The sequence below is a fragment of the Coturnix japonica genome, chromosome 3 (assembly GCF_054131305.1).
Source record: "Coturnix japonica strain WE chromosome 3, WE-NBRP24, whole genome shotgun sequence".
Lineage (NCBI taxonomy): Eukaryota > Metazoa > Chordata > Aves > Galliformes > Phasianidae > Coturnix > Coturnix japonica.
The window spans coordinates 102,013,616-102,035,177 of NC_140665.1; the positions used below are offsets into that span (position 1 = coordinate 102,013,616).

The window sequence follows — 21,562 nt, forward strand, 5'->3', positions numbered from 1 at the left end:
CCAGCCACTAGACCAGGCTGCCCAGATCCATGTCCAGCCTGGCCTTGAATGCCTCCTGGGAAGGGGTATCCACAGACTCTTTGGGCAACCTTTTCAAGTCAGCAAGGAAGCTGATTCACTGACCATGAATTTGGCCCTTGTCTGTGTACTCCCTGAAGAGTAAAAGAACTTGGATGGGTGTGAAGCCCAAACAAATGGCAGCAGGAAGGCTGGGCTGCCATGGGACAGTTTTCACCAGAAACACCCAATTCCAGTAACACTAACTATTCTCATGAATATTCAGGAAAGGTCAGAGAGAAAAGAGGATCATCTGTACCAATCCATGTGCAGATAAATGCATGTGCACCTTATTATTTTGTCCCATTACTTAAAACCCGTGGTCAGTCTCAACTCGACCGAAGAGGAAACTTAATCTGAAATGAATTCTAAAAATTTTCCTTTAGAAAGATAAAGCAAACCTCTGAATACACCAAATTTCCAATCACTTCTTCCCAGTTTATATATGTATTTTTTTAATCAAGATATAAAAACCCAATGAAATTCCAGAAGAATGGAAAATAATAATAATAATAATAATAATAATAATAATAATAATAATAATAATAATAATAATAATAAGAAGAAGAAGAAGAAGAAGAAGAAGAAGAAGAAGAAGAAGAAGAAGAAGAAGAAGAAGAAGAAGAAGAAGAAGAAGAAGAAGAAGAAGAAAATAAATAAAAAGAAAGAGGAAAAGAAAGAAAGAACCCACCCTGCAGGATGAGACAGACTCTAGGGATAACTGCCTGCTGCCACAATAAGATCCACATGGCCTGTTCAAAGATGCCTTTGCAGGGAGCCAGGCCACAAGTAAATAAAAAAAGACATGTGGTATAGGGTTGAATTGACCACTTTTTATTAAATACACAATTGATCCAAATCAAGTAATCCTAAATCATTTAGGAGGCCTTTGTTGATCCTGACCAGAACTAATATGTGCAGATAACCTACATTTGGTCTTAAATTTATCATTCCCTGCATGGCTACCACACACCAGAAATCCCATGTCTGTAGAGAAGATGAGAGGGAAGATACAAAGGGACAGAAATAGGAGGGATGATCCATTTTCTCCAGCCACACATCTTATGTAGTGTCAAAGTAGACTCATGACAAAAGGGGGAGAACAGCCTGAAAATTATGGGGCTGCTCCTCCAGGCTGTGACTACCACCAGGTGTTGCACTGAGGCTGCTCCTACCATAGTAGTTTATGAAGTTGACAGAAGGGGAATAGAAAAGTCAGAAGGGCAGAATTCATCTCACCATTTACTTAAGAAAGATCAAAGACAGATCTTTCATAGGATCACCAAGGTTGGTAAAGATTGGTGAAGTGTGGAACAGCTGCCCAAAGAGGCTGTGGATTCCCTGCCCATCCCTGGAGGTGTTCAAGGCCAGGTTGGATGGGGCCCTGGGCATCCTGGGCTGGTATTCAATGTGGAGGTTGGTGGCCCTGCCTGTAGTGGGGGGGTTGGAGCTTGGTGACCCTTGAGGTCCCTTCCAACCCAACCATTCTGTAATTCTATAAGATTCTATGATATCAAAAGGGTAACACAGAAAGACTGTTTTGACCAATAGATTTTTGAAAGTCTCCTATTTAAAAAGAGTGAAATTCAGGCTAGGCTACTGTGAATACTGTAGGTTGTGATTATTTTAGCTGCAGACACAAAGTTTGCTCTGCTGTTCCTGTATGATGGATACAAGGCAGAGCCGTTTTGGTCAATGTTGTTCAAAGCTTCTGCTGTGAACTGTTTATTCCCTCTTTTTTATTTATTTAGATATAGAAAGTGGAACACTCTATACAATGTTCCTGTGTGTCACAGCAAAAGTAGAATTTTGGAAAACAACTAAGGCAACACCTGTGAGATGCTCCTGTACATAAGAGAAGGAAAGGTCTGGGTTCACTGGGGTGAATGATAATCACAAGGATTAATATGAGACCATTTATATCCAACATGAAATATTTTCTTTTTCAGATGGTGATCTGTTGATGCCTAGAGATGAAATGTAGAATCGTTAAGGCTGAAAAAGGCATCTAAGACTCCCAAGCCCAATCCCAACCCATCCCACCATGCCCACTGACCACGTCCCTCAGTGCCAAATCACTGCAGTTCTTGAACACCTCCAGGGATGGTGACCCCGACACCTCCCTGGGCAGCTGTTCCAGGTGAATGTGATGTCAAAACATCAACTATGCCTTCAAAGGAATAGTTTCATGGAGACCTGATCCTTAAGGACCTGACTTAGCCTGGAGGGTCCCACAGGATCTCAGCAACGTTCCCATCCAGATGCACCATTAAATTACTCCTGAGAGTTACTGTGGGTTTATGCCACAAATGGTCCAGACACGAGGCTCATAGTGGTAGTGAGACATGGTGACACACTGAAACAGGTTGCCCAAGGAGGTTGTGGATGCTCCTTCCCTGGAGGCCATTCAAGGCCAGGCTGGATGTGGCTCTGGGCAGCCTGGTCTGGTGGTTGGTGACCCTGCACATAGCAGGGGGTTGAAACTGGCTGATCATTGTGGTCCTTTCCAACCCGGGCCATTCCATGATTCTATGATTCTATGATGATTCGTTTTTTAACTCCAACACAACAACTGGGACAGAGTGGAGAGAAACATTGCAGTAAAAAAGTTCACAGTTAAAAATTTGGGTTTGCACCTCTCAAAGGGCTTGTGGGGAAAATTAGTAATAACAGCAACAATAAACACAGAAGGGACAAAAATAATATGGGATCCCAGTGCTCGAGCCCACAGTGAGAATAAAAAATGCAAAGCCTGGGCCACCTCGCCTTTAATTTCCTAACTGCTGTTTTGTAAGGCTGTGTCATGCTTCTCAGTTCAAACACGCTTTGGCTCTTTATTATTCATGGGCCTTTTTCTCAGTCAGTGGTGTTGAATAATAAAACAGCCCAGGATCAAATGGGCCAATTCTCCACGCCTGACACCAACTGCTACTGTTCGCTGGGCTCTGCCAAGCGTTGCCTCTGATAATGAGTGGGATTTGGTTAAACAGTAAATTAATGAATAATGAAATATCCAGGTTGATCAGTTAGAGAGCACGCTTGCTTTGCCCCGGGCCAAATGCTCGGGGCAGAAATTACTCTCAAACGGCACTTGCCTGTGTGCTGGGCTGGATAACTATTTTACAGCCTATTGCTTGACAGGATGTTGGGATGGGGGTGAGGGGAAGGAGGGGGAAAAGAGGAGCGGGCAGGAGCTGCTCGTTATCAGCCCTCTCTGAGGGGACGGGGCAGGGGGAGGGATGCGCTCCTATCCAGGTCTTCCCCTCCCAACTTTAGCAGGGAGTTTATATATATCCGTATGTATATATACGTATATATGTGTGTACATGCATATCTATCAATAGGCATAGAGAAGGGATTTCTAGAGATACACCCCAGCTTTACTTTCCCTTCCCTTCCAGCTCCCTGTCCCACCGTGGCCACCCCCTCTGGCAGCAGTCGCGGCTCAGATTGCAGAAGCAGCCCTTCAGCTGTTGGGGGTAAATAAAAGGGGACGGTGAAAGGCTGCCTGCACGGGATGGGGCTGCTGAGTGTGAGCAGGGAGAGGAGAAAGAGGCAGAAAGGAGGAAACGACCCTGTCCTGTCGCCTTCATTTTCCGCGCGGGGAGAGATAAGTAGCTGTAAAATATTTCCCGCAGGTCAGTAACCCAAGTACATGTATGTACTCACACACGTACACTCAGAGTATCTACAGCCAGAGGGAAAAAAGAAAAGCCCTTCCTGACTTTCACACCCATCCTCCAGAATTGCACAACGCCCAACGCAGGGCGTGTGTTTTGGGGCTGCGCGTGTTCCTCCTTTCGGGCTAGCAAACCTCTAATTATTAATCACCTTTTATGCAGAGAGAAGAAACTCTGTGCAACTAACGCCTTTTTGTTTGTTTTTTGTGTGCGTGTTTGGGAGGAGGGGGGGGATTGTGAGCGGAGGGAGGGGGGGGGAAGAGATCTGCTTTCCAGGCTTTCCAAGCAAGCCCCAGCTTCCCAAGGCGAGGTAGGGAAGGGGCAAGGAGAAGATAATGATGATAATAATAATAATAATAATAATAATAATAATAATAAATAAGAATAACAAAAGGGAAAATTAAGCAAAACCAGGAAATAAGAAGAAAAGTGGGGGGGGGGGGGGGGGAAATATATTTCCAAAATGCGAGTTCACAGGTCAGGGCTGAGTTACTTTTCCCTCATCTCGTGTCGCTCCGAAGTTAAAGTTTAAAGAGCCCTTTGAAGCAGAAGGAAGGAGGTCCCTGCTGCTCACCACCCCCTCCCATCTCCCTCAACCCCCCTTCCCCCCCCCCTCCAGCAGCTGCTCCGGGCTTTGCTGCAATGGCGATGTCCCAGGAAAGCAATACGGGAGGGGTTTAAAAGCCGTCTCCTGCCCTTTCCCAGCCCCACTCCCCTTTCTGCGCAGGGTTTTGAGGGTGTGAGGGTGCGAGGAATCAGCGGCTGCGCCTCTGGGGCAGCTTAAAGCCGGGCTTTGCTTTTCTCACCGAACAAAACCCCCCTCCCTCCCTCCCTCACCGCCAAATATTCCTTTCAGAATCCAGAACTTTTCGTTTCCGAACGTTTCGCTCGGTCCCACCCTTCAAACACCTCTTAAAATCCAGCTGATTTCCGCCGAAAGCATTGATCCGAAAATGCTCTCCGTCTCCAACGTGAGGTTCCCTAATCTCCCCCCTCTCCCCCCCCTACCTCCCCATTATTACCGGTTATTGTGGTGTGATTTTCTGCACAGACATGGCCTTCTATTTTTATTCTTTTTTTCTTTTTCATTTATTTTTCCTAGCCGAAATAGGATCTACTCTGGATTAAATAAAGCAGTGTCGGCTTGTGTGGAGGGCTTTGGGGAGCTGCGATCCCTATAGCCACTCTCAGTACTGGGGGAGAGTAAAGCCGGTGGTGCACAGTGGCAGCTTCGGGTGGGCTCATTGCTAGTCCTGCAGGAGCCAGAACCGTCTGTGCACCCACAGCAAGATAAACTTGTCCTAGAGATGGTTTTGTGGGCTAAAAGATGTTTTTTCCTTTGTATTTGAATGGGTTTTTACGAGGGGAAAATAATGTACCCCCACGCTTATTCACCCTGGCTTTTAAGCCGGTCACATTCTGAATGTCACTGCGTTTGTGCCGTTTCTACGTCGACTCACCACCTTGGAAGGACCAAAGGTTTCTGTTCTCAAGCGTTTCCCTGCTCTGCTCCGCGCTGCTTATGGAACAGCAGCGATAACGATCGGCACAGCACCTCCCCACGCCGGAGAGGAGGGGGGGGTCAGGCTGCGTACACGGGACGGTGCTTTAAATGCACTTTGAGAAGCGTTAAACTTCCCTCTTCCTCTTTTGTTTCTTTATTTTTCTTTATTCTTTCTTTTTTTTCCCCCTTTGTTTCCCCCCTGTATCACGGGGGATTTTTCATTCTCCCCCATAAGAATAATCGCCTTCGAATATTCGGGTGAAAAAAAAAGGATGCACACACGCACGCACACGCACTTTTCAATCTTGTTGTCGCTGTATTTTTGAGCTGAGCTCCAAAGTAATTTGCGGTGCGACTCCGGTTCTTCCACCTTAATGATAAGGACGGGACGGAGACGCTCTTAACTCGCGGAGACACCGCAAGGAGGTTTCCCTTTGCTCCCGGGGAGGCTGATCGGGGGGGCTGTGGGATGCCCCGGGGTCTCAGTGCCCCGTGCCCATCCTATTGCACTGCTTCGAGTCCATACCGGGGGTGAAAAAAAGGAGCCTTTGTGCCCCTAGTAACTCATAGAAGTCGGTAGTGTTGGGAGGGTGGAACTGTGAGTTTTTGTGCCATATGACACGGTGTCCCACTACACGCATATACACGTCCAATACATGGAAGAGAAAAAAAGCCACGGGTGCCTGTTTATGGGAGAGACAGAGAAAACAAAAGAATTCGGGATATATGTTGACACTGGGGATTGTTGAAGACATTTGACTTGTTCCATCGTAGGGATGCCAGATGTTATTTATGAGTTCTCGTATAAATATGGGCCATACCATTCAGGTGGGGAGGGGAAAAGGAGAAAAACAAAAGGAAGAAAGAAGAGTTCGCCCCAGAGGGATGAAAGACAAAAATGATGTTTATGACTACATAAATCAAGGTGAAGTTTTGTAATGGAAACTAGAAGTACTTCGAGTTGCAAGGGAAAAAAAGGAGACTGGGGCAAGGCATGAGAGACAAAGCCCCGCCGGCCATGGCTGGGAAAGCAGATTTTAACATCAGACCTGTGGGGAGGGGTAGTTAGTGCTGCTATTCGTTTGTAACCTTAGCTGAGGGAGAAGCTCAAAGAGTTGAAAGACCAGGAGATGGATGGGACAGAACAGATTCTTCAATTGCTGAAGATCTATGGGAAATGCAGTGAAGCTGATATCAGCAGGCATATTTCTCCCTTCCTGACACCAGGTTCCAGACCTCAAGCAGTGCAGATGCTCTCAGAGCAGCCACCTGTATTTATTACCAGAATCGGGGATTAAGAAACTGAGGCTGAAACTTTCCTCGTTCTATTGGGTCTGCTTTTAAAAGGAGACTCCGATTTCTCCATGCGGGCGCTTTTGCTGAGTTATAAAACAACTTCCTTTGCTTTTTATTTATTCATTCATTTCAATCCCCTCCTCCTTGTGTATTTATTCATTTATTTATTCGTTTATTTTTAATTTATTTTTTTACATAACTGTTGCACATCCCTCGGACAACACAGAAACTTCCTGAACCGCCTTACCCCCCATCCAAACCCTCCCTCCCACCACCACCCCCGACCCCTTATCATCCAAACGGCCCTCCCAGACTCCATTGGGAACTCCGCGGACTGTTGCGAAAGCTTTCATGCAAAACATATGCTCTCCTCCAAATAATATCATCGGGGCGATGAGCACAAAAGAAAACAAAACAAGCCGGAAAATCACAAAGAAAAAAAAGAAGAAAGAGAAAAAGAAAGAAAAAAGAAAAGGTCTCAGCTTTTGGAAACCGGCTCCGGTGTCGCTGCTCTTCCCAGCGCTCTGTGCCCCCGGGCACCCTTCACCTCACACCTGCTCGCAGCTGGGACGGCTCTGGGGGTGCTGGGAGGGGGTTTGATCCTCTCCCTGCCAAACCCCAATAGGAAGAAGAGAAAGAGGGATTCTGATAATTTACTTTTTTTCCCCCTCATTGTCCCCCTACCCCCTCGCTTTTCCCCCTGCTCCGACCCCTGGCACTGCTGTCTCGATGCCCCTCTCCAGTTCTGCCCCCGGGCGCTTTCGCCATCGCACCACGGAGGGAATGTAGGTCACGGCCGGGCTGCGGCTGGGATGGGAGAGCCTCGAAAGCTTCCCCACCAAATAGATTTTGGGGTCGTGGTTTGCAATGTTTTCTCCTTTTTTTTATTATTATTAATAGTAGTTTTATGAGGGTGATGATGATGATTTATTTTGGACACCTTGGGCGATCAGCTGAGCCGGCTCCTGTAGTCCAAGCTGGAAGGAGAGGGAGAAGGGAGATAGTTTGGGATACGGAGGTGGGGATGAATTTATTTTCTGCTCTCCCCTCACCCCACACCCCTCCTCCATGAGGAATATTAAGTTGCAAAACCCGATCCGCTACACTTCATCATCAGGCCTCCTAGCTACCACTGCCCCTAAAAGCCAACAGGTAATCCCGAACCCAGACAGCAATTCAGCTACAACATTTCACTGCAGTGAGGACGATGCTCTCGGTCCCGGGACCCCCTAGCACACGAGGAGGTTTTATTTTTCATGTTGATGTTATATTGACAGTCCTTTCCAGCACCAATTGACGGGGGGAGAGGGGGAGAAGAATATTGCTTAATATTGTTTTCTATGACAGCACTGAAAAAAATAAAATAAAATAATAATAATAATAACCTTAAAAAAAAAATCCCGAGGCATCTGCCCCCGCTTTTCCCTTTGCTTAGCCTCGGGGAAACACGGAGTCACTCCGGAGCAGCTCCGGATTGTTCCCGGGGCTCTGCATGCAGCTGTTCTTTGTCAGTGCCGCTTACAAACCCAAATAAAGGCGATTTGGGAATACAGGGGGGTCGGGGGGTGGCTTATAATATTTCCTTTTGGTAGTGATTGGTGTTGAGACTGTAGACCTAGAAGTAGAAAACAACACTGCAAACATCACTCCCGTTCTGTATAGAAGAGTATATATCTACATATATACACACTCACATCCACATAGACATCAGTGAAACATACAGTAACTGTAATACAGCAATGGGGACCGAAGGGAAAAAAAAAAAAATAATAATATTCTTTTTTTTTAAAGTTTCTTGATATTGAATGCTTGTAATGGTACATAAGACTTTGATTCAATGGCTAAAGCTTCGCAAATGAAAACATTTACTGCTAACTCAGCCAGTAAAGGCAAATTGAAATGAAAGATCACGTAAACATGACGTGAGGTTTATTATAGGTCTGCTTAGAATGAAGAAGTAAAAGTGGTAAAAATACAGACACTTCCGAGTAAGACAGAAATAAAATACCAACATTTCTGAGAAGCAATATTTATTGTCTTTTTTTTTTTCTATTTTTTTTTCTATTTTTTAATGTAGAGACACGTCCTGTATTTTCCCAAAGACTCCACTGGGAAAAAAAAGACTTCATGGCGTTAGAAGTGAATCCGTCTGCAGAACTGAAGCGGCACCAACGTTCGAAAAATAATATTTTTTTAAAAAAATCAAATCAAATTAAAGTAAAAAGTTGTAAAATAACAATTAAAAAAACTGAAGAGGAAAATACAACAAAACACAACAATCTCTTTGTTTTTATTCTTATTATTTATGTAAATCAGGTCATCACGGGACAAGAAACCAATTTCTACCCATTACCATAACAGCTCGTCTATAAAGAACAGAAGAGATTCCGATAGGATACTATCTAGTCAAGCGTGGGTTTTTTTTGTTTTTTTTTTCTGTGTGTTTTCTTTTTTCCTTTTTTTTTTTTTCCTTTTTATTTTTTTGCTTTTAAATTCCCCCACCCATTCACAGAGGTATAGATTCACAGATAAATAACCCAAAAACTACTTGCTCGCCATATTTACACATTCCTGTTAAATTAAGCATAAATAAATATATACAAACTCAACACCGAATGCCTCTCTGCATTTCTTCTCAGGAAGAGTCGATAAACCCATATTTCTCACTTCGTGGTCAGATTTTTTTCAAGAAGAGGAGGTGAGAGGGATCATTTGGGGCACAGAAAGGAGAGTGTATTTCTACCCTCTTTCTTCTTTCTATTTCCTCCACTGCTTTGCATTGGTTTGGTTTTCCTTTCCTTTTTTTCTTGCTGGCACACAACATTTCGTCACTCTCAAAATGTTCCGGCATTTGCCAGTGCGCTCGGGGATATTTTCTCTTATTTATTTATTACTTTTCATCTTTGTATAAGAAAATAGACTATTTGTAAAAAGCCTACGGTCTTTCGCGCAGGGAAGCCAAAGGGGAAGGGGCTTTTGCCCGGATCCATCTGGCAATGCTTAGGGCTGCTGAACCCAGCACTGAAATCTCTTTATTCAACCCAAACTGAATGGATCTGCATTACACCAATCAGAAAGACGTGAGAAGGGGGATTGAGTGGGTCCTGGGGGGCAGCGAAATGTCTTAACCTCATCCTTCTCGCCCACACCACCCAGCCCACATAGAAACTCGGGGTTATGGGGAGAGACTGGGATCAGGATGCAAAGGGACTCGGAGCGGCTTCTCACAGAGAACTTCCATTGGGTGGGACAAGATGCAACCACTTGATTTTAGAGAAACCGCCATGTCGTGAAAGGTTTCCTGTAACATTGGCTTCTTGTTTCCTTCACACCTTGTGTGAATAGCAACCAGGAAAAGGAAAAGGAAAAAAAGAAAAAAAAAAAAAAAAAGTCGAGGAGAGGACGAAAACTGAGCTCTTTCTAACAGCAAACAGAGTTGTAATTAAAGAAGAAAAGGAAAAGCAAGGCTAAGAACGAAATTAAACTTACAGTGACCCACCTGTTTGGTTTGAAAACAAACTTTTCACAGTCTCTCCTCAAACTTTTCCTTCGAGTTACAAAGCAAAGCTGCTGAGTTAATCCTCCTGTTTATTGATTTACCATCCCGAGAAAAAAGGAATCTTATAATAACTCAATTATCAGATAAATGTCCGAGATGCCCAGCCAGTACGAGTGGTCTGGCTGGGAAAGAGCAGGGCAACAGGGAAAGGGTTTACAGTGGGAATCTGAAATCAGCTCTGGGGAGATCTCCATCTGCAGCACCCACAGCCATCAAGCATGGATGTGTCCTCTGGGGAGGAGCTGGATGTGTCCTCTCAACAGAGATGGGTGGGTATTCTCCTACATCTAATTTCTCCCTGCTTGCTTTTGAATCAGAAACATCATGGTTTGTTTCTTTGTTTTTCCTCTGGACTTTAGGAAGCACAAGAAAAAAAAAAAAGAATAAAAGAACAGGGCAGTCCCTCTGAAAGCAGTAGGGATTTTATGTTGGCTTGAGCAAAGCACAGCCTGGCCTCTTGCAGTCTGTCTCTTCCAGGTAGGAGGCACAAAGGGCAGATCCAAAGTTGCCAGGAGTCGACTGAAACTCTCCCTTTGACATTCCCAGGCTTTAGGTCCTGCTCCAGGAGACCAAACCTTCACCTAGGGAAGATGTCAGCAGCAGCAGGATCAGGCCCTCACACTTGTGTGTAGATCTTTCCCTGATAAGATGCAAGCAGTTCCCTCTCCCCATTAGGTCACAGTGGTGTTGTGATGCCCTTTCACATTTAAAAGGAAAGAGCATCCCCAACATCCCCTCCAACACCAAGGAGCACCCCAGTGTCCCCCCCAGACCTCTATCTGGAAGCTTCTGGGTGGTGAGCAGTGGGTCCCCATGCCTCCCCACCCCTGCAGCTGGAGAGATGGAAGGCTCAGCTCTAACCAGTTGTCTCCCTGGTGTGTAGCATCCCCCCCCAAGTTGGGGATGTTGGAGTGTTTGGACCCGTGTGTTCCTCACAAAGACAAAATAGTGTTCAACACTGAGCTGGTTTTCAGAAAATAGCCTCAATGGGCAGGTTTGCTTTCAGATTGTAACATTCTTTCTTCTCAATAGACATCCACACACATCCCTACTCTTCCTCATGTATCCTACTTCAAGACCATGTCCTTTGCTTGAACCCATTTTTCTGCTCTCCAGGAGGATGGAGGGTAGTGATGAGCAAAGAGAAGGCTTTGGAGGGTCAGGGCTGCTCTTCAGTCCCGAGGTCCCCAGCATCACAGTGGGGGTTCCGTGAGATCTATGTTGCCCAAGGATCTACAACTCCTCTGGGGACATCTGCACGGATCTGCCAGCTGCCAAACCCATTGCTTGATGCCATAGATGAAGGCCATTCCCTGCTCATCACAGCAACCCACCTGCCTCAGTTTCCCACTCTACTCACATAAGAATGCCCACAGCACTCTGTCCCACAGGGACCAAGGATGAAGAACTTTTCACAAGGGCTGGGTGTTCCCTGGGGCTGAGCAAGGCAGGACAACCCCTGGGCTTCTATTGCCACATGTCCACCCCATGCAGGATGAAAGCTGATACTTCCTTTGTCTGTACTACCTAAGGTAGCTGGAGAATTCTGGGTACAAATCAAGAGTTTTGTCTGCTTTGCTTTAAGAACTTTTCATTGGAGGCCAAGGAGGAGAGTACTGCTAAATTATTTCTCTCCACTGCGCACTTTGGAAGATATTCCCCTGCCCACTCTGTGAATCAGTTGTGCCTGCTCAGCTTGGTGGCACTGGGCACTGCAAATCTAAGAGAGGTGCTAGGGGAGGCCCTGGTCCCACTGAATTTTTGCCATCAGTTCCAGGCTTTACCCCACGCATACCCAGAAACTGTTCTAACGTAAGCAAAAAGATGCATTAGTGCATGAATCCTGCCCCACTGAGAAATACATGCAATTACAATAGGGCAGAATCCAAACAACAATTCATGTCCTTACGCTTCAGCATTATTTCTTTTTCTTTTTTTTTTTTTTTTTTACCATTTAAGACAGAAAAAGGTATGCTAAAAAAAAAAAAAAAAAAAAAAAGAAAGAAAGAAGAAATCAGACTACTTCCCCCACCCCTCCCAAATCATATGCATAAGACATCCTGTCACGCACCAAACCACCGAGAAAAACATTGGAGTTCAGCAGATTTCCCCCTACCGCATCGACTCATTCCAAAGTGAGAGTCACAAGACAGTTCTGAAAAGCTTTCTAAGAGAAGCAGATTTCATCAGACTGAGATGAGAAACCAGGATATTCCCTGGCAAACCCTCCCCGCTCCCATCACGAGGAGCCAGCTCACATGGCAGCCCTTTCCTCCCTGGTACAAAGCCCCGATGCCAAGCAAGCGCGGTAACATTCAACACAGCTCTTATTTTCTTTGCAGTATCACACCTCGATTTCAACTCATAGTTTTATCTCTTTCCAATTATTCCCTTTGAGCTTCTTTAAAGAAGTGCACCTACGGAATTCGGAAACAACTGGCTTTGATTTGAAAAAAGAAAAAAAAAGTATCAGAATATCAGAATTGTGGATTTTTTTTCTCTGTACCTGATATACTGTGTAGGGATCTCTAGTCCTCTTTGAAGAAGCTCATAAGCCAAGCGGGCAAAGCTTTAGGAAACAGAAGAAAATAAAATAGTGCATACTCCTGAGAAAGAATTACATACTCATATCACTCTTTTTTGTTGTTGTTGCTGTTAACAATTCTTTTAAAATGGGGAAAGATATCTCTCATACACACTCTACTGGAGGAAATTAAGGACTGAAACATTGGCATAGTTAGGAATATAAAACTCCCTAGAGAAAGAGGAGACCTCAGAAATTAAGAAATCAGATAGCACTGACATTGTACCAGACCTTACTTTCAAAGTTTGCAACCCATTATAGACAAGGCATTGCACTAAATCACAAAGGTATGTTTGCATGCATGAATATGTGTGGTTGATGCACACATATTAAATATATATATGTATATGGCCAGATATATACATATATATATATACAAACATACATAGCGCACACACACACACACCCCTACGGGGTTATGTGCATGCATACGCATATGCACACACATACGCACACACGCACACATACACACCTGTAAACGTTGGCAATCCAAACAGAGAGTCTGTCTAGACCAGGAATAATATAATAATGGGATTCTTAAAAAACTAGAGTGAGCTAATTGGACTGAGCTACCGTGACTTAAAGTGTCCCATCTGATGCCATTAAGCAAAGACAGCCATGAGTGGTTGATGGTGATGTCTTTGGGAGAGGTCTCGGTAGCCTAGGCATTGCCTGCCCTCCTTTCCTAGTCTAGACAGAGACAAGGGGGTGAGATGAGATGGGGAAGAGCCAGGGACGAGGTGATGGGTGGCTCAGAAAGGAACACTCTGGAAGATTGTTTTATCTAAGGTGGAGACAGGACGTCGTTAAAAAAATAATAATAAATCAAATCAGAGTAAGACAGACCGTGCAGCTCAAGAAATCAAAGCACTGACACCAAAAATGTTTCTCCGATTTCTTCCAATAAGTTATTCATTTCTTTCTTTTATTATTATTATTAATTATTATTAGACTCCTCCCCCTCCCCAAATCATTATTAAAAAAAAAAAAAAAACCATGAAAGAGCAGAAGTGGGAAAAAAAAAAAAGGAAATCCTGGTGGTTGTCTTCACATGTTCCTGGCAAGAGACTCTGAACCACTGGTCTTGCGCCATTGTGCTCCTCTGATCTTAAATTATCATCTTTCTTTTATTATTATTATTTTTTATTATTATTATTATTTTCTCCTACCTAATAGAATTCTTCCAAAGCCCAATCCAATATTTTTTAAAGCTAAAATTAAGACGGTTTTGTTTTAAAAGATTATCTCTCTCTTTCTCTCTCTCTCTTTTCTCCTTTTATTTAGCTTTTTTTTTTTTTCCTCTTTTCCTTTCCTTTTTAAATTTTTTTTTTAATTTTTTTTTTCCTCCTCTCATTTTCTGTGTTTCTCTTCCTTGTCTCCAGTTTTACTACCTGGTCCTTCGCCAGATGTGTGCCTGTTAGCAGTGTTGTTGTTCAAGAACATCTTGTCCATGCCTTTGAGAGCTTCAGTCAGGTAGTTTTGGAGGGCCGTGAGGGCGGCGCAGATAGCGGGAGCCCCAAAGCCGTGAGTGATGAGGCTGAAGTGAGTCAAGCAGCTCTGAATGCCTGGTTCCAAAATAGGGGTGGGCCGGCTGTTTCCAATGGGTGTCCTGTCCTGGGCCAAGAGATCTGTAAATTCTTTACAAAGTTGCCTGAGTGGAAGAGAGAAAGGAAAAGAAAGAGAAGAAAAGAGAGAAAGGGGGAGAAAAGCAATGGTTAGACTCATCCCACACTTGATACGGTTCTCTGAGACAACTAAGGCTGAAGAAAGGAGCAAGTTCAAGCCAAAGCTTATCCCAGAACACAGGATGGAAAATTTTCACCCTTCCTTTAGGATTTCCATAGAACCTGAGAATCTGCAATTAGGGTTGTGAAGCACTGGTACAGGCTGCCCAGAGAGGTGGTTAATGCCCCATCCCTGCAGACAGCCAAGGTGAGGTTGGCTGGGCTCTGAGCACTGATGGAGCTTTGGTTGTCCCTGTTCAGTGCAGAGAGTGGAACAGACGGCCTTTAAGGTCTCTGCCAACTCAAACCATTCTATGATTCTCCCACCAGCGCTAGAGGATCATCCTAGGACAGTCATAGAATCATAGAATTGCTCAGGTTGGAAAAGATCATCAAGTGCAGTCAGCACTTAGAATCCATGCCTAGGGTGGTGCTCTTCAGGAAACAGATTTCTGCGATTGCAGTACAACAGGAGGTCCAGAGATACAAATCTCTCCTGAAGTCACAAGGATATCTCCAAAGCACTGTGAAAACCCAGCCCTGTTTGGTGAACCCAAAAATGACCAAGCTGAGTTGGAGATATACCTTGTGTCTGCCAACCACCCATCTGGACCATGGCCTAAAACAACTCTCAACAGTGTTGTTCCTGGAGAAAAATCACAGCCACGTGCTGCTGAAGGGCACAGGAATGTGGTGAAAGGACTAAATGGAATCTTTCTTGAGACTGCTTGGGCTATGCAGCCTTGTTGAGAAAGTTCTGGATTCTAGAGCTCCATTCTGGCTTATCTAAACTAGCACTTCCTATTTTGTTCTGGGGAGAGAACGACCAATTGAAGCATCAGAGGAAACATGGCCCTTGCTTATTTTCCACACTTTTGAAAATCAGATTTCATTATTATTATCATTATTATTATTTATATGATTTCCCACTTCTTTCTTTTGCATTGTTCTAGTCCAGAAGGCCTTCATATCAACAGGTGTCAAGGCCATGTAGGAACATGGGAGCTGGGAGGGAATAATTTCTTTCAGCAGATGCCTACCCAGGGACTCGGGGCGGGGCGGGGGGGTTTGAGGGGGTGCTGAAGTATGGGGGAAAAAAAAGACATAAAAGGAAAAAAAAAAGAAAAAGAAAAAGAAACACTTTAAAAAGGCATTCAGCTCTCATCGCCTGAAATTCCCAGTGGGTTAAAGGTTTCAGAGGGTGGAGAAAGATAAAGGTCTACTTCTATGTGTATTATCCATTAAGAAAGTGCAAGAGAGGAAACTTTGAATTTGGAGAACAAACAGTAATGAGTGCAACATTTTACATCTTCAAAGAGCAAAGCAGGGTCTGTGAGCAATTAAAGTTCTGGGACATTAATATCTTCTGACCCTGCGGAAAAGGGCAATCAAATTCCAATCACGTCTAAAAAACATCTGGACAAATTTGAGCAAATGATTTTTCAACCCTCCATATATTTCTTTAAATTACACTGTCATCAGAGGCAAGACACGTCCCAGAGCATGAAATAAATGAGAGCTCTTTGGGCTGCTCTTTTTCCTTATTTTTCCTATTCCTCACTTAAAAAAAAAAAAAAAAAAAAAAAAAAGAGAGAGAGAGAGAGAGAGGTAAAAGCACAGCACCACTGCTGAGGACCGAGTACTAGGTTAAGAATGTTGTATGGGATGACTTGCATACCAAAGCCACCAGCAAAGTCCCCATGGAGAGAACTGTGTCAGGGGGACCAAAGCAAGCATGATTATCAATTCACGATATTTTTGTTGGATTTCCTGTCTTCTTTTTTTCCCTTTTTTTTTTTTTATTTTCTTAATTAAACCATCTAGATTAGACGTTGCAGGCAGACAGGTGTACAATGACGTAGAAGCAGCCCACTTTTTGGCTGTTGCCTTGTCATGGTGGCTTTTGGATTAAGGATGGCTTGGAAAAAACACGTGGTAGCCAGGGATCAGGTCCACGCATCCTCCATAGGGATAACAACTGTAGAGTGATGCACAGACAATGAGCACTACCCTACCAATGTGGTGATGTGGGCACCCCTTCCTCTACCTGAGGCTGTTATAATTTTGGGACTGGAGACTCTGTCCACCTTTAAATTGACCTCAGACATAAGGCTTAAGGTAATGGGAGATTTTTCCAGGGGAGTGATGGATAATTTGGCACTCACTTTGTAGCAAGCAGCATGTTTTTCCTGGAGTGGAGGTCGCTGGGGTCTGTGTGCTGTCTGTTCAGGTATTCAGAAACAGCCTTGGCTGGGAACTCCGTTTCGCAGATGTACCCAAAATCCCGGGCTAAATGAACGGCCTCACCTGGATGGGATAAGAGGGATATTAACAGTTCTGGGCTGGAGCAGAGCTGCCGAAGTATCCTGTAATGCTTTTCTGCTGCCCTCTGGGAGACATCAGCTCTTAGAGTCACATTTAGAAACCCAACTGCACCTTAAGGCCAAGATGCAGACACTGGTTTTCTCTCTATAAATCCTATGTTGGGGGAAATAGGAAGTTTTGGGTACATATTTACAGCTGTCTTTGCAGCAATGTGCTGATGATGGCTTATAGACATGAATGCAACTGATCCCATGTGGAACGGTTGCAGAGAACACACACGCACACACACACAAATTTGAGTGAACTGGACCAAAAAAGGGGGGAAACTAAGCAAGTCCCAAAAGACAGAAGGACTCAACTCTCCCCTAGAGCACCAAAATTATCCCTATTTCAATACAGTGGAAGAATGTTCTCCAACATTTTATGAATGTGGATATAACGTTAACTTTGATGTTAACTTTGTATAGGATTACATGGCACCTACACTGTTATTATAATTGTTGTCCCATCAGTAAAATGATGGAAATAAGTCTATTTTGTCTGACAGAGTTCATTACTCTGCTCTCTTAACTGACCACCAGTAATGAGAACTCTCCTTTGACCTATGGAAGGGCATCAACTGATGGCAATTTTTTTTGTGAACAATACTAAGTCCTCTAATTATAACTGTCATTTCCACTGCCTGATTCCTTGCCTACAGAGAGGTTTGAGTCATCAAACCCCTACTGATGCACTCCATGCCATGAGGAGACAGTAGTCGAAGAAAGGTGGAAAAGAAGAGGGTGAAAAGTAATTAAAAAAGAAATAACACCCCCAGACTCTAAGGAGATTCCACCAGATTATAGCTCAACTCCTCCAGAATAAAGTGTTAAACCCTTTAAAGCACTGCCTGAGGGAGCAAAGGGGAAGATTTCCAACACACAAAGCAGATAGGTCTAATAACTCCAGGACTGTTACTTTTAACGACCAGGAGTCATTTTCCAACGTCATCTCTGCTTCCCAAAGCTTCTTTCTAATCAACAAAGCTCTTAATTGAATGTGAGGGTACCTGGGGTATCCCCACAGTGGCTGCCCCATCTCCCCAGTGACATTCGATTGATGCCAGATGGAGTACAATGACAGCATCAACCAAGCCTGGCTGCTGGCACCAAGCAAACTTCACCCCCATCAGGTGCAGCTTCTTCCAAAAGGAGGAAGCTCTCATGAAAGAAACTGATGTTGATTTGTAAGGAAACCAGGAGAGCAAAGCACACACCTTCCTACTCTCTTAATGTGGGGTTTAGCATCGCTATGTATCCTGATGGGCTCTGGAGACTTCAAGCCAGCTTTGCTTTTGCTGTGAGTAGAGTTTCTCACACACAGCTTAATTCACACCCATTGGTGTGAATTAATTCACACCCATTGGTGTGGATCAGCACCCAGGGTGCATCCATAATGCTGCACATCCCCTACAGCTGGCACCCCTGTGCCTGTATCTGAGCCCTGCACTACCACGAGGAGCTGCTATCAGCCTCAGCTCTGCATGCGGTGAGGGCTTATCGCTGCCACAACTCCACCAAGAAGAGCTGGAAAGTTAATATCTAGCACAAATGTTTATGCATGCTCGTATGCGGAAGAGATAAGTGGATTATTCCTACGCCTCTCAGTGTGTATGTGTAACGTAGATACATATAATTCATAATTGCATCCCTACTATTCCGGTTATGTTTTTTGGAGAAGGTCCAACTTCCCTTTCACATAAACTTACACATATCCTAAACATATTAGGGGCTTTAAGAATGGCTCTTCGATATAGTAACAATAAATCAAAGAAAACACATCAAACACCAAAATGGCATCAGCTGAATGAGGAGTTGGACTCTCTGATCCTTATGAAACTTCATAATGATCATGATGAAACTTCACACCCCCCACCCCCCCTCCTTCCCTCTCTGCTTCCTTGGAAATAGTTTGAGTCCTTGTTCTGTTCCACCCATCATAAACTGTGCTCCCAAAGTCTTAAATTGATTATTTCTTTCACCAAATATACTTTTTTTCCTCACTGAGGGTCAACCATAATGAGCCTTAACCAAAAACAAACTCGGGAGGAGCAAATTAGTGGGAGGATGGAGCAGACATGGAGTCGAGAAGAACTGCCCGGTGTTGATAGCAAAGAACGGGACTGTCCAGCCCGAGCCCATACATACACATACACACGCACACACCATTCGTGCCATCAGCCCCAGTTCCCCCTCCGGGGACACTTTTTGGGACGGAATCCTTGACAAACGTTCCTCCAACCCGCCCTACATTTCACCTCCGTGAGGCTTTTCCACCTGATCCCCCAAAGCCTTTAGTGCCTCGCGAAACGTCAACCCCGAGGTGGGAGGGGGTGTGAAGGGAGCTGCGACCCTTGCTTACCTTCCACCAGGGAGGTGAGTAAAGTGACATTTGCAGCCTTACGCCTGCCGGCTGGTAAATTCAAACCGATTTTTTCTAGCCTTTCTCGCAAAGATCTCCCCCCGTTTTTCGATTTGGCTCTAGAATTGCAAAGAAATCGAGACGGTCGTTAAGCCCCGCGGTGTTCCTGGAAGAAACGTTCAGTCTGTGCAGTCAGTGGAGCCCTGAAAAGGTTTTCACCCGGCGTTCAGCGCTCTGGGTGGGCTGATTTGTTCCCGAGTTTGCTGTTATTTGCTTAATTTCTCCCAAGGGTGGGAATGGGGATGAACCCACTTTTCACCCAGGGAAATCAAATAATGGCAGATAGCAGAGAGTTCTGAGCTAAAGAACAAATGAGTTCCTACTGTATGGCATTCTCTTAGGATGGACCGTGGAGCTGGACAGAAAGACAGAGGAGAAATAAATAATCATTTAGCCCGGGAATAATAAGAAGGAATAAAAAAAATGAGAAATAAAATGATCGAAGGGAGAACTGCGGGTAGGCAGAATGCGGGAAAGCACTTAGGATCCGTTTCGTGCCCATGTGAACGCGTGCGGAGAGGCAATGCTCACCCGGAGGCACTGCGTTCTACACGGGGATTTGGGCGCCTGAAGGAAGACGTGAATATTCGTCGGAGGTTACTGATAAGGACACTGAAAGGATAAGCGAGCCGTAGGTGGGAAATACGGAGCTATTGTTCGCACACCCGTAGGTATGTACAGCTCGAGGGGTGGAATCCTTCCACCTATGATAGCAGCGAGAATTTTGGCACTGAGATTACAGTCCATCCCAAAAACTTCTTGGTTCTTAGTTAACAAATGTTTAAAACTTAGCGGTCACACATACAAAAAAGGAAGCCAGTAATGATAGAGAAAGCAGGCTGGCTTCCCACTATTTGCTATCAGAATAAATAGGGGTACGCGGCAGAACAGCTTCCTATATTTCATCTGCCCTGAACCAAAGCTTGTCTAAAATTCAGATTCAAGATAGGAACTGAAGTCAGCAGTAGCCAATGATTACGGCTTGGGCCATCTCCGGTAATCCATTGAAGCTCTATAATGAGGTTTCTTTTCCTTGATAATTACATTTTCTACACTGTATCTCTCCGATGTCCTCCTGCTCCATTTGCAGGCGTGTTGCCGTCTCTAAGCAAACCTCTGCTCCTCTCCCTGGCACAGATCGCGGCTGAGCATTGATTACAGACATCCACGTGGAACAGCAGCTATTTTAGGAGCTCCTCATTCCCACGTACGTTATAGGATGACTGCACGGAGCGGGGCATCGTACCCCTCTCCAGACACAGAGCTCCTGACCTCAACACCGTAATAACTGCAGGAAAACAAACAAACAAGGCGTGTTTGCCTACTACGTTGTCTACTAGTTGGCAGTACCCTTCCTACTCAAAGATTTGCAACTTCTATGTGTAGACTGAGATTTATTCTGATCCAGTTCATACGTATCAGGGAGCTGCATGAAGCCACTCTTTATTCCTCAGTCTGCCATATTTTGTACTCTCCCCGTTTTCCACTGGCTTGGGAGAACGTCCACCGTAACGTCTTTTCTGTTCCCCTCGGTGTGTGTTCTTAGGTCAGCTTTCCTACAGGAAAGTCACGCTGACAATTAAGTCTTTCATTCGTTTTTAGGAAGGTAAAGCCCCTTCTCCGTGTTCATCCAGCTGGTGACTTCGGAGGTTAAGTTCTCGTTAGTGTATGAGCAATATTCCGCTTAGCGGATCAGTACCCAGGCCTGGAGGTCGCTCCCTACCGCTCACTTAACAAGGACCAATAACGTTAACTACTTAGAGTTATTCAACAACACTGACCGGGCCATTAGAAGGTGATTTGCACCAACTGCGAAGGATTCCGATAGCAACCCTCTCCGGACGGAAATTCAAATTACTGCTTACCCGAGCTGCTGATAGTCTATGTTTCGAGAAGCTCTGATTAAAGCTACACCGGGCTTGATTTGTCTGTACTTCCCCTACATTCATCTCAGAGCCATCTTATCATCTTACCCTCACAGTAACACAGCCACCCCAACCCCTTACCTTCTCAGTACTCCTCCTAGCAGGGATGCGTTCAGACACTCTGGGGGAGAAAGGCGCCTTTGAACTTCTCCCACTGTTACTTTGTACTTGGAAGTTGAACTAAGCAAAGACAAGCGGCCGGGGACAGAGCAGAACACCTCTCCGGTGTTGACCGAAATTCCACCCAGGAAGCCATCTTTATTCATCATCAAAGAAGTAACGGATTTTGGAGGGACAGGAACTGGAGAAAGAAAAAGGGAGGGAGGGGAGAAAAAGTCATGGCACGAACAGCACAGCGTAACCACACTCTAACACGCACAGCAGAGCAAAATGAAAGGGAACTTTTCAGCTCTACAGTAAACTAAAAGGGGATGTGTTCTTCCCCCCC

The 21,562-nt window shown here is 44.7% G+C and overlaps 1 protein-coding gene and 1 long non-coding RNA gene across 8 annotated transcripts in view; one reads left to right on the plus strand and one right to left on the minus strand.

Annotated features, from left to right (window-relative positions):
- Positions 1-3,546: 3,546 nt before the first annotated feature.
- LOC146761613 (uncharacterized) lies at positions 3,547-9,294 on the plus strand. The gene is made up of 2 exons (XR_014944307.1): positions 3,547-3,695; positions 8,615-9,294. It is a non-coding gene; the product is annotated as an uncharacterized LOC146761613 (long non-coding RNA).
- Positions 8,821-21,562, minus strand: part of TFAP2B (transcription factor AP-2 beta) — a 30,707-nt gene continuing 17,965 nt past the window's right edge. For 2 of the 7 annotated variants that reach the window (XM_015859864.3, XM_085542299.1), the window contains 6 exons: positions 21,196-21,415; positions 19,130-19,248; positions 16,570-16,711; positions 14,072-14,331; positions 12,603-12,665; positions 8,821-10,677 (listed from right to left, as the gene is read on the minus strand). In XM_015859864.3, the coding sequence (XP_015715350.1) occupies positions 12,625-12,665; positions 14,072-14,331; positions 16,570-16,711; positions 19,130-19,248; positions 21,196-21,415 (782 nt within the window). In that variant the 3' untranslated portion in view covers positions 8,821-10,677; positions 12,603-12,624. Of the gene's footprint in view, positions 14,332-16,569; positions 16,712-19,129; positions 19,249-21,195; positions 21,416-21,562 lie in introns of all 7 variants that reach the window. The other 5 variants (XM_085542302.1, XM_085542303.1, XM_085542301.1 and 2 more) reach the window with 4 other exon arrangements.